General features: G+C 40.6%; 1 protein-coding gene across 1 annotated transcript; it reads left to right on the top strand.

Moving 5' to 3' along the window:
* The first annotated feature begins 149 nt into the window (after positions 1 to 149).
* mtmr7a (myotubularin related protein 7a) lies at positions 150 to 12,636 on the top strand. Its single transcript, XM_042418627.1, has 14 exons — positions 150 to 339; positions 665 to 787; positions 1,034 to 1,196; positions 1,471 to 1,628; positions 1,727 to 1,855; positions 3,130 to 3,264; positions 3,481 to 3,613; positions 6,191 to 6,300; positions 8,775 to 8,900; positions 9,334 to 9,383; positions 9,467 to 9,667; positions 9,914 to 10,048; positions 10,243 to 10,369; positions 10,506 to 12,636. Exons 1-14 carry the CDS (start codon positions 316 to 318, stop codon positions 10,845 to 10,847), a joined length of 1,956 nt encoding a protein of 651 aa, XP_042274561.1. The 5' UTR covers positions 150 to 315; the 3' UTR covers positions 10,848 to 12,636.
* The last annotated feature ends 871 nt before the right edge of the window (positions 12,637 to 13,507 follow it).

The following is a 13,507-nucleotide window of genomic DNA, read 5'->3' as shown; positions in this document are numbered from 1 at the left end:
TTAAGTGATTTGAGTTCAGTAGATGTCTTGAACATTCAGAAGCTTTGGTCACGTCCTAAAATGCTCATTAACCTTTTGATCAAGGCCTCAGTTCTGTACTTGGCGGGCTTTAGGACCCAGCGGTGCAGCTCTGTTGACGCCAGCACAGGCAATATAATGGCAGAGTTTACCTGAGTAGCACTGACGAACAATCTCAACCATTTAAGATAAACTACAGCATATTGCTAAACTACTGTGGTCTTAATGCACTGTCAGTAGTAGTAGTGTGTCAGGCTCAGTGGTCGCAGGAAGCTGCGGCTCTTCTCTCAGCTGCTGATGGAGCACATCCGACTACCGAAGGTAACCGCGGATCTGATTGCAGTGATTTTTACATTTCCGCATTGTACCTCCAGTGACATTTGAACACAAACCGCCATGTGCACTCACAGTTACTGCCGAGTTTTAATTAAGATAATTAAGCAAACATATAGGCCCAATTTAAAGGCGTGTTCCATTTTGGCCACGTAGGCAGCAGAGTCCTCCTGCTGCTATCAGCCACATCTGAGTGTGTTTGTGCTTCAGTGCAGTTCACACATGTGTACAGCTGTTTCAGAGCCATAAGAGTAGGTGTTCGTGTGTTGAGGATGAGGCTGTTTGATTTTGTTTTTTTCTCTCCCTCCTCCAGGTGGAGAATGTGAAGCTGCTGGACAGGGTCTCCCCTAGAAGAAGTAGAGTGGGCATCCTCTACCTGACAGCCACACACACCATCTTTGTAGAGAATGAGGCTGGAGTGCGCAATGAGACATGGGTAGGCACCAGTTGGATGCAGCGAAGGATTGAAAAAAGATTCAGTTTGTTATTCAGTGCTGTGCTGGCATGTGACACAGCAACAAAAGCCCTCAAATACAGCACAAGGCACAAACTGTGTAGAGTTTTACTCTGTCCAAACTCTTAACATCACTGAGTGCTTTCATGCATCATGCTGTACAATGTGTTTACAAAATAAAAACATGCCATAAAAATCTCTATATTTGCCTTCCTTTTATCTTATCAGGTGCTCCACAGTTTGGTTTACAGTGTGGAGAAACAAGCTGCCACAACCTCAGGATGTCCTCTGATCATTCACTGCAAAAACTTCCAAGTTCTTCACTTTGTCATTCCTCGAGAGCAGGAATGCCACGATGTTCACCTGTCCCTGCAGCGGCTCTCCCAGCCAGGTGAATTGCGTTATGATGTCAGCAAAGGATTGATTTGGTGATGTTTTTGTTTTAATTTAAGGTTGTCTTTTATCTGCTATTTTACAGCTATGTCAGTATCAGTGTTGGATCCTCCAGAATAATCAACTCATATATTATCATATTAGGAGAAATCGTTTACTCAGAAATATCGGCTTCAAAATCGACGATAGTTCAGACTCCTCTGTTTCCTTCAAGTTAATAAACGTTGTAGATATTCCTCTTCAAATGTACCTGCCTGTATTGTGTCTTACAGAGAGTTACGAGGAGCTGTATTGCTTCTCCTATAAGCCTAACGTCGATGAGGGGGAGAGACTGCAGGAATGGGACTTCTTGGACCTCAAAGCTGACTACAGCAGAATGGGACTCCCCAACTCCCTGTGGAAACTCTCCCCGGTCAACCATCACTACAAGGTCAGTGAGCCATCATCTAAGACCAGTCGTATGATTTTATCCTAATATGGACAATCACAGTTGCTTAGCCTTTTTGTTTTGTTTTTTTATTTTCAAAGGTGAGTGACACTTACCCCGCTGACCTGTTTGTACCTGATTCGGCCACGCCTCCGGTCATCGTGGGGAGCTCCAAATTCCGAAGCAGAGGCAGATTTCCTACTCTGTCGTACTACTCCAAAGAAAATCATGTAAGTCGACTGCACACTTTTTGTATGTACTTTTTTGTGTGATTCATATATGACCACTCATATTAATTCAAGGGGGATGAAGTGTCAGTGATGTTTCTCAACATTTGTCTGCAACTAGTAGGTATTATAACTATACTGACGGAACCAATCCTAGAACAGAAGGAAGCTTTTAGAGGGAAGCCTAATCTACATAAGAAATAATGTAGTAAGATGCAATGACATGATGATTATACTTGTGTTTTTTGCTTGGTTTTCTTAGCAACTTTTTGTTGCTGAGTTAGCTTGTGTCATTTGTTGGTCATCCTCGACATTACCTTCATCTTCAAGCAGCTAGAAGTTTTGTTCTGCGAAAAATGCGAGCTGGAAAGCGAGTTTTGAAGGCCTGAAACACCTAAAGTAAACATTAAAGGTCTTGTACTATCTTGGAGCTTGAAAGCAGTTGAAATAAACATACAAGCTGAACATCTATTATAGACACTGATCCTGAAATTGAAAAAAGTCAAATCAATGATGCTCTGATGGCATCAGAGTAGCACCAGATTCTGTATTTGGTGTATAATTTAGCTTGGTGTGAGAACGGTCTATTCTGCAATCTCTGTTTTTTTAGGCTGTCGTCTGAAGTATAACATAATGTTCTGAATAAATGTGTTCTCTAAACATGGTTAAACTTTGTCCCTGTTCAGCAGAGATTCACCCACTCATACCGATGGTTAAGAGTTCCCTTCCAATAACGTACTTCAGCTACAACACAGCCGAGGTACAGGGTAGTATGTTTGAAGAGAGAGAGCAAGATAGATGTTATTTCATTCAATCAAAGCATAAATCATTCCTAGCTTCTACAACCTCGCTGCAATTATTCTTATTTGTGAAAGCCTGAATATTCAACATTCATGCTATCAATTCCTGACTGGACAGTTGGGAGTGCTTTATGTGTGTGAGGTCAGCTTCCCAGGGTTGAGGGTACAATGTGTGTGTATGTGGAGCTCGGATCATACAAGGGGCTCCATTCTAGTTCATCAGCCTAAAGGGGGAATCGCACAACAATCCTTGTCTCGATCCCTTGTGGCTACTAAATGGAGATATGAGAAAGTTGGAAGTTTATAAATTTGAGCATACAAGTCAAGAAAAAGTACTGTGAATTTGCCCTAACCCTGTTTCTCACATTTTGGAATTTCTTGTCCTAAATGTCTGTGCAAAGTAAAACCAACTTCCTGTAACCGTCAGGTGAGTAAACATCCCCGTATGAAGCCTGACTTCCTCTTGCCTCCTCTCAGGCTGCCATCTGCCGTAGCAGCCAGCCCCTGTCAGGTTTCAGCGCTCGCTGCCTGGAGGATGAACAGATGCTGGAGGCCATCTTGAGGTCCAATCCCCGCAGTGACTTCATGTATGTTGTGGACACCAGGCCCAAGGTGAGCCCTCTGTGCTTAAGGAACGGCCTGCGAAAATACAATCTTACAGTAATGTGCTGTATGTTCAGGTGGGCTTTATTTTCTCTGCAGGGTTTTGCCAGCTGGATGTGCTCACAGCAAAAGACTATAAAACATGCTGGCTCCGTACTAGCTGAACCTTGATCAATATTATATAATGGACATTTGTCTAAAACACTTTTCTGATGTCTTTCCCAGTTGAATGCAATTGCAAACCGAGCTGCAGGAAAAGGCTACGAAAATGAAGACAACTACTCCAACATTAAATTCCAGTTCATCGGCATCGAGAACATCCATGTCATGAGAAACAGTCAACAGAAAATGCTAGAGGGTAATTATCATGTCTTCCTGAAATGATTTCTCACACTGACTTTATTTATTGTTGAAACAATCTAGATGCCGTAGCAGCACATTCATCACTGCGTCAGAAATGTTTCACCACATCAATGTTTGTGGAACAAAATGTATATTTTCTGCCGTCGTCTGTTCAAATCTGCTGCTTCTTCACATTACTACAGCAGAGCAGGACAGCTCGATGCCCCTGTGGCTTTCTTATGCACTCATGCAGGCTGGACTGTGCTGCAATCAGGCCTCAAATGAGCCCACAGGAGAGTTTCTGGGTATTGTACAGGGGTGCTCCTAGAAAGACTTTGAATCCATCTGGATTTTATTTCGGAGCTATTTTGGTTTCCTGGAGTGGACAATCCGGGACCTAATCCCCCAAAGAGAGACTGAGGGCGTGAGAATGATGTGATTTCAAGTCTGAAAAATTATAGCTGTTCTTTAGTTGTGATAACTCTTTGCCCCCCGGCAGCGCAGGGGAAGTCTTTAAATGCTGGAGACAGCACTTTAACTTAAGAGACTGCCAGACTTTCTCTATCCGATTGCACGCCTCAATAAAATTTTGAAGACCCCCCGCATGGCAGCATTAGCTCAAACATTTCTTTTAAGTGGAGGTCCGCTCTCCTAAGTGTTATAAAACCAAAGGTTGAATGAACTTGTTCACCTGCTCTCTCTCCTATCAGTGGCCACAGAGCACACTTACAGGTCAGCACACTGATGTGGTGTCAGCAAAAAACACTTTGTCACCTCAATGAGTGAGGAGTGAGCAGGTGTTTTCTTAGTTATCTAATAGTGTATCTGAATTGTGATTGCTAATGTGATAAATTGTCCTCGGCAAATAAGATATCAGCTGTGGAAAGACGGGCTCATGTCACTCTGTCCCTCAGTGAACTTACAAATATTTATATTGAACCCTGAAGAAAGGAAAATAAATTTTAGATTCAGTTTTACAAGACAAACAAACTGTGCAGTAAGCCTTATGGTGCAGAAATTGATCTGGATTTAATTTTCTATCTTGACTTTGTTATGTTTGGGCATGGCTTTGTCTTACATTCATATTTTAAAAAATACACTCAAAAGACTGAGAGTCTACAGCCAAGCTAGCCGCTCTATGAGGCTGTACTAAGGCACACTGGTGTTTTAAGCTACATGCTGACATCACAATGACAATGTTGTCAAATATCCTTATGTTTAGCAGGTATTACTGTATGTATAATGTATGCCATCTTATTTTAGCATGTTATCATGCTAATGTTTGCTAATTAGCACTAAACACAAATTACAGCTGAGGCTGATGGGAAAGCCGTTAATTTTACAGGTATTTTGTCATAAACCAGTGTTGGAGGAAAAAAAATAGAACATGTGACCTGATGGTGGCGCTCAAGGAAAAGTTAAAGGATTATCAAAGTGATTACAATTGAAGTCCAACCAATATTAAACTTCCTTTTTTGTGTACTACAGAATACATATCTGCTCTGTAAATCACTTGTCCTGTGTTCTCCTTTGAGAAAAAAAGAACAAGCCAAAAGTGAAAAACTTCTATTTTAAATTGTTTGATTTCATGATGCTCCCTAGTTTTGCATTATTCTGATGAAATACATTTCTGTCATCCACTAATTTAGCCAGAGACCTTATTTCGATACAGAAAATCCAATCTTTCATAGAGCAATAATGTGGGTATGATCACAGGCAGAGCAGATGGTCACACTGAGCCTGATAGTACCCTGCTACACAACACAAAGTCAGGACCAAGCCCCCGGGAAGTGCACCAGGCTTTAAAGCCAATTTGACATAGTGGCCAAACTGTGGCATTACAACTTCCAGGTCTGCCTTGGGCCCAAAAAGCAATTTTCCCACACACAATCATGGGAAAAGAAGGGGCTGTAAAACAGGGCTATAAAACTGTGGATCTTTTTTTTTTTTTTTAGCTTTTTGAATGAACCAACAAACAAACATTCAGCGGGGAAAAGTACACTGCTAACATCGGTTAGCAAGCTAGATAGCTAATTAGCAGCTCAGCTGCAGCACATTAAACAGCATGTAAACATACCTGAAAATGTTGCTTTGGACCTGTTAGATCCCGTTAGGTCTAAAATGTATGCACCAAATATCATAGCAATCCACCCAACTGTTGTCAAGACATTTCACTCAAAACTACAAATATCAGCCTTGTGATGGCACTAGCGGAGCAGTTAGTGGACCATTGGGATATATCATGTGGGAACTGTGAGTATCTCTACAGAATTTTATGGTAATCCATTTAGCAGTTGTTGAGATAGTTCAGTCTGGACCAAAGTGTTGGACTGACCGACAGACTGACACTGCTATCCTTCGAGCCACACTGCTAGCCTGGCTAAAAACATTGACTGGGGTCAAATTTAACCATCACATGAGAAGTTAAAGGAAATCTGCTCTGAAAAACAATATACTGTCCCATATTTTCTCATGCCATGCACAGATTCCTTATAAATTCATGTCTGTATTGTGAATATGAGGTTTAATAAAGTCTAGTGATCAGGTATGCTCCATGTTTCCTGCCAGTGAGACAGCTGTGTTGTGGTTACAGTGTGCGAGCTGCGTTCCCCCTCCATGTCTGACTTCCTGGAGGGTCTGGAGAGCTCAGGCTGGCTGAAGCACATCAAAGCTGTTTTGGATGCAGGCATCTTCATCGCCAAGGTCAGTCTGGAGGTTAATCCCTGCTGTCTGCTTCACCACTGCACTCAATATTAGCTTAGGTGTGTGTGTGTGTATTGTAGCTTGTGTGCAAATGTGTGAGATATTGTCTGTCTGTACTGTTGACACTAAGTTGCCAATTATTAGGTACACCTCAATAAAAACAAATTCAGTCTCATACAACAGCCCTTTAACAAATTCTTTCGTCTGCCAACCTAAATATAAGTGGGGTGGACAAAATATTTGAAACACTCAGTACAACGCAATACAATTTTCAACAGCACCACAAACTACAGCCTCCAAGATGAATATTAAGTTTGATCAGCAAAAATCTCTAAAACAGTTTCACCTTCACCTTATTTCCTTCATCAAGGTAGGTATCTGTGTCAGATACTTGATAGGTTGTTTTTTAACAGAAATTATCTTCTACTAATTATACTCTATGCTGTTTATTGAACCATGTTTAGTCAATAAATAGGAATGTGATTCTACTCTTTCCTAAATATTACTGTCACTTAGAGTTATCCAGGTCACTCCCGTCTGGCTGGGTCACGTATCGTAACTGTCGCTGCTTATTCAGAGGACCTTCAGCTTATACATTGCACCTCAAAGACAGTACTTGCTCTCAGGCTCCACCAATAAAATACTACTAGACAGAAAATGTCTCCTACTTCACTGTAAAGTTCATTCTCAGTGTTTGTGCAATGGAGGCTTCAAATTTCCACTTCACGCTTGTGTAAGTTGAATACTGGACTGATCGGCACCAAACTTGTGATGTCACAAATCACACTTGTATGTATACGCCTTAAACTCTGATTTAAGGTGAGCACAGAGAAACTTTTCCCCTTCAGCAGATGAATGTGAAAACAAACTCTGCATGTACATCATTCTGCACAGTGAAGCTCAAACATCCAACTAAAGGAACAAGAAGAAAAACACATTTTTGAGCAGAGGGGAACTTTAAGGTTGTACATGGTTATGGTTGGGGAATGGCTGTCGTCAGGGTCAGTCAGTCCAACAGACAGGGAGGGTTTGTATGCAGGCTGACTGGAAGGGCTGAATGCTTTTTTAAAGGTACAAATCAAGGAACATAAATTTCTCTGGTAACTGATGGTTTCTCCTTTTCAAAGCTGCTGTTTACCAGAGAGCTTTTAATTACTGATAACCGACTGTGTCAGACTTCTCCAAAATAGGTTTAGTACACTTCATTGCCATGTCAAACAAACTGATAATGAAAAATCTTTGTGCAACTCACATAAAAACTGATAAGGAACTTGAAACAGTCCTACGACAACGACATCACAATAAAGGTCTGTCTAGTCTTAATGTTGTCAGCAGCACCTTCAGGTCTACTGCTGAGCTTTTTATAGTTGCAAATGTGGTATATCTTCTCAGTTTAATAATTTATGCTATTATAATCTCAGATCTGTTAATCTCTTCTGAGCCAGTGTTCAGCCTCCGGTCCTTTAGCAGGTCTAAAGTAAGGCAGTGTACCTGAGCTTTTGTCATTATGGCCTTGAGGTTTTGGAAACAATGTTTCTGAAAAGCTTGAGGAAGCAAAATTGGCATCATGTTTGAGAAGAGAAATCCACTGTAACATTATTACATCCACTGTAACATTAATGGCAAATAACCTAAATATGTTGTTTTTATGTTGAGATATTTCCAGTGAAACTACGATTGAGTTTAATAGCAGGAGGAGAAAAATTACATCCTTTTACAACCATAAATCTAATTGTCTTACCGTATTTTAGTGTTGGAGTCAAAGTGGAACAAAGCAATGTTGCACTGGCATTATAAAATCCATGAGAGAAGCATATACCACATTCGTTGGTGACAATTTTGTTATGAGTTTTAGAAAGACCTACTCGGTTTACTTGGTTTATACCAATTTTTGTTACCTCTAGGACATGAAAAAATGACATTTATGTTATTAGAAATCTCCATCTACCAAATATCTTCATCTCAATCTCCATATATTTGTTCTTTGACTACACTGTGTGTTTAGCTATCCAGCAGAGGGCCACGACTAACAGTTATTTACATAATCAATTAATCTGGCAGTTATTTTCTTGATTAATCGTTTTTGTCAATAAAAAGACAGAAAATAGTGGAAATTCCCATTAATTTCTTAAAGCCCAAGGTGATGGTCACATTTGGTTGAGAATTTATGTTTTGTCTGATCAACAGTCCAAAATCCAAAGATATTCAGATTACCATCATGTATGACACAAAAAAGCTTAAAATCCTCACATTTGAGAAGCTGCAACCAGCAAATATTTGTCATTTTTCCTTAAAAAAAAAAAGATTAAAACGATTATTCAATTCAATTACCAAAATAGTTGCTGATTAATTTTCCGTTGATCAACTAATTGATTAATCAACTAATTGTAGCAGCTCTAATCCAGCAGTTACCTACTTTCAAAACCCTGAGTGTGCTGTGACACTCTGACTGTATTTGGTGTGGGTGTGTGCAGGCTGTTGCAGAGGAGGGTGTCAGCGTCCTGGTTCACTGTTCAGATGGCTGGGACCGTACTGCTCAGGTGTGTTCGGTGGCCTGCGTGCTGCTGGATCCCTACTACAGGACCCTCAGAGGACTGATGGTAGATACTGAACCTTTGCCTTTGTGTTTATGTTGCAGTGTAGGATTACATCTCTGAAGTAGCACTGTGAATGTCACACACCCCTCTGGTACACTCTGTATCATATTAATATATCTAGTTACATTCTGGCTTTAGCTGATGGTAGTGCATGCTGGGCTCACGATGCTTGTTTCTTTGATCTGAAGGATTTGCTCAGGCTAACTTGGAATCCTCCAAGAGCCACTGTGGAAAATAAATTTAATAGAGTTGCCTGCTTTTGGGAATTGACCCTGAAGTCAGAGGAAAATGACCCCATACAGGGGGTGAAGAGGTTCAGATGTTCTGCAGGGATTAACTGTGCATCATGTCTGAACCTTTTAATCACAAGTTTAAAATTCCCAAAACTATAATCATACCTCTGTTTTAGTGCATGAATGTCTTCTTCTGCTCTCAGGTTCTCATCGAGAAAGACTGGGTCTCATTCGGACACAAGTTCTCTCACAGGTTTGAATCTGAAACATTATTCTCATAGCATCTATGATTTTAGATGTTTTGTTTTGATCTAACTGTCCTCACCTCTTCTCCAGATGCAACCACCTGGTCGGAGACCCCAAAGAGGTGTCTCCCATCATCGATCAGTTCCTGGAGTGCATGTGGCAGCTGATGGAGCAGTTCCCCTGTGCCTTTGAGTTCAATGAGAGGTTCCTCATCACAATTCACAGCCACATCTACTCCTGCCAGTATGGTAACTTCATTGGCAACAACCAGCGGGAAAGGATAGAGCTGGGGTGAGATTTACACCTGCAGCCACCATCAGTTTCTTTTCCTTTTCACAGCGCAGACATGTATGCCACAACTCCGAGAGAAGATTCAGAGCCAGTAGTATATAACATTACTTCTGCAAGGAAAGACAACTTTATACTTGAAACAAAAGCAAATAGATTATTCTAAATCAGTTTCTTTCATCAGATGTTTTTTTTTTATTTTATATTTCCTTATCTTTATCTCTTGACTGCCACTTGACATTCATACAGGTTACGTGAAAGGACTCACTCTCTGTGGAGTTATCTGTGGACGAACCGTGAGGACTACATCAACCCTCTGTATAGACCAGACCACAGCCAGACTCAGGGGCTCCTCCGGCCATCTACTGCCCCCTACTGTTTTAAGTATGTTCACACAAACGGCAACAGAAACATACAACTGCCTTTGAAGTCTGTTACACACATACAGTATATTTCCTGAGTTATCAGACTCCTTTGTGAAAAAGTAGATCTAATCTATAAATGAAACTAAGGAAAGAACCAGGGTTTGAGGTGTGTTTATTTCAGAGTTGAAACATTCTTGCTGCATTCTTGTGCAGATTTTGGAGAGGGCTGTACAACCGTTTTGACCGCGGGATGCATCCTCGACAGTCTATACAGGATTACGTGAGGGCCATCCAAGAGGAGACGCAGCAGTTACAGGAGCAGCTGGCCTCACATAAACAGGTAGGACAAGACTGAAAGAATATTAATATTGTAACAGAGACTCTTAAAGTATGAGTAAGAATAACTCCTGCAGTGTTTTTCCTGTTTAAAAGACGACTGCAGTGTTAATGCTTAACTGATTTTACATTATCAATAGAAAATCGCTAAACTGGAGCAGGAGCAGGGTTGGAGTGTCGCCCAGAAAGCAACCACTTTTGATAAAAGCCCCACAGCGTGGGCTCTCGGTAATGACCTGGGTCTGGCCAACACCCCTCAGGACTACACCGGGGGCCTCATCACCAGCAGCCCCTGTCAGCCAAAAGCACCAGAGGGCAGCCTGATCCTCTTCCCGCAGGACTTGAACAAAACATCTGACTCCAACCACTCCAACAGCAGCGACCCGGAGTCTGGGATCGCAGACCTGAGCTGCCGTTCACCCCTCAGTGAGGACAGCACCAGGGATCCAGACTCTGACGAGGCCGCCTACTCTGCTGCCTAAGCAAATGTAGCATTAGGTGCAACAGCCCCCAGATGACCCGCACCGCAGGGCCACTGAACAAACACTACCTTTACATGCACCAAGTAACCCGGCTATTGGCTAACTCCAGAGAAAAGTCTTATTCGGGTTACACAACTGACTTGCACTTTTGTTTGCATGTGGTGTGGCGGACACTCCCTGTTGCCACATATACTAGTTAAAAGCTGTTTATTGCTGACCACATTTTAGTTTGTACCCAGTTGAAAGGATTTAAGGTTCTAAAAGTAATTGAAGAGCCGAATATGATTCACTGTCGTCTCTGTTGTTGACAGTTAAATTAACCCAAAACCCTGCATACAGACAGTTAAAAAATGGTGAAATGCATCCTGGGCCACAGTAACCAGTTTAATAGTGTGGTAACATTCTATTGAAAAATCAACTAAAATTAATTTACATGAGTTAGGAGCAAGTTAATAACAATTCTGAATAAGTCAGTGCACGTGTAAAGTGGGTGCATGAACTCATCTCATCAGATTAATTGTGAGTCATTTTAGTGTGTGTCTGCTTTTTATTGTGGTCTTTCATAGAGTTCATTTACTCATTAGGCATTTGACATTATACTTTAAACACCTTTTAAACACCACCTAATAACAGTTAGAAACACTGCTACAGAAGTGAATTACTATTAGTTCAATCCCAGCTCAAATCAGCAATAAAAGAACAGAAATAGCACTTTGATATGCGAGTTTTCAAAGCAACATGAGACAAAAAGCAAAGCACCAAAGAGAACAAATCAACACAGTCTCAGTTGCATTGATCTGAGAGACTATAAAATGAATTAATAGAGAGGGATATCAGAACACAACCAAACAGATCAAACAATGAAAAAGATGAAACAACAAATGGACAAACTGCAGGGATAAAAAAAAAGCAGACTATGACGATGTGGTACTTTTGTCTAACACTTGGTTTTTAATGCCGTCACTCCGTACGATCGCTGCTACTCAAAGGCTGTCTGAGTGCAGGACATTGCTACTTACAATGTAGCAATGATTCAACCCCAAATGACATATTATGACTGAATGAAACTCTCTCAACACACCACAGTGGCCGCAGTTGGGTTTTGGACTACAATAACCGATGGTTAGTTGTTGTTTGGCACTTTGTGGTCCACACCAGGGTATTTCAACCTATCATACAATATCAACACTAGAGGATGTGAAAAATAAGCTTTGAATTTTCACTGGAGACAAGGAAACTTTGGACATTTATGTCAACAATGTTTTAACAGATTTGTTGCCGTCAAACCAAAATTCATACCAAAGGGAATCCACTGTCTGCTGGTATAAATATGCTGAGTAAATGATTGGATGTACAGAACCAGCAGACCAGAGCATGTGAACACAAGTATACTGTTGCTTACGGGAGGAGATTACTGACTGTTTTTTTTTTTTTTTTTTTTTAAATATTTGTTCCATCTTCTCCAGAATGAGCAACATCACTGTGTCTATAAAATTATGCCCACTACAATATTGCAAATAAACAATGCACAAATTATCAAGCAAAGCATGTTAAGATATTTTTGTACTATTTTTTGACTACTGTAATCTTGCTTTAATGCATGTTGTTTTTATTTGTATCAGAGCGTCTTAAAAGTCAGGTCATAGAGCCTCGTATAAAAGACAGCGCTTCATATTGCTGGGTTTATTTGTTGTGGAAAAAAAGCCAGAATTGTCAAACTTATCTAAATGCAAAGTTGTGTAAATTGTCATTTTCTTGTGAAATAAATAAACAAAAATAAATAAATGCATTACTGTCCATGTCTAATTGTTCTATTAACTCGTGATTATGTTCTTGAGCTTTTATAGCTTTAGTTTTATTTGCCCAGTACTTTAGATATATACATTTCAGAGACTGGTCCCTCCAAGTCAACACAACACAGAACACACTGTCAACAGTTTTCTGATGGACCATTTATTTGGAAGAAAGTAGTTCTAATAAAAACTATGTTTTGTGGATTATCTGGAGAAACAGGGACACTGATCCTGGAAAAACACAACTGCTGTTCAATTTAGTAAATGTCACTTTTTAATGCTGTGAGTAACACAAACGAAAGGTCATTCACCTCTTTTATTGGGGTGGCTGCAGAAATCTCACTAATATCACACCCTAAGCAAATAAAACCAAAGCTATCTGCATGGCTAGATACTGTTAGGGTTAAGTGAAACCATACTTTAAAAAAATGTTATCTAGAATTTGTTTACCCAGTATACAGTAGTCAGCAAAGTCTAGGCTTTTCAACTATTTGTTGAAACAAACTCAGATTGTGAGCTGCACAGTCTGGCATCTTGAGAATGACCCAATACACATTGTTGTCAGATTGGCAAGGCGTGTCCCTCACTATTTCACTTTTTGTCATTGTACAAAATCCTTCATGCAAGAGAGATGCAACAATGTCTGAACAGTTGCAGAATGAGCTGCATTTACTTGTTATTCACAAACCACAACAAATTCTGAAGTGTTGACTGGGAGTAAGTTAGCGAGTACCAGATTTTATGACATTATCAGTCAGATTGAGTCAATGGCAGCAAAGCCTGTCCCCATCCCTGTTGTTAATGAACATCTGTCCAGCTGTACTGGCTTCGAGCCAGACCCTAAAGCCCTGCCAGCACCAGCAGAGC

This window comes from Thunnus maccoyii, chromosome 8 (assembly GCF_910596095.1).
Source record: "Thunnus maccoyii chromosome 8, fThuMac1.1, whole genome shotgun sequence".
Lineage (NCBI taxonomy): Eukaryota > Metazoa > Chordata > Actinopteri > Scombriformes > Scombridae > Thunnus > Thunnus maccoyii.
This window is presented reverse-complemented; position numbering and strand designations above follow the sequence as displayed.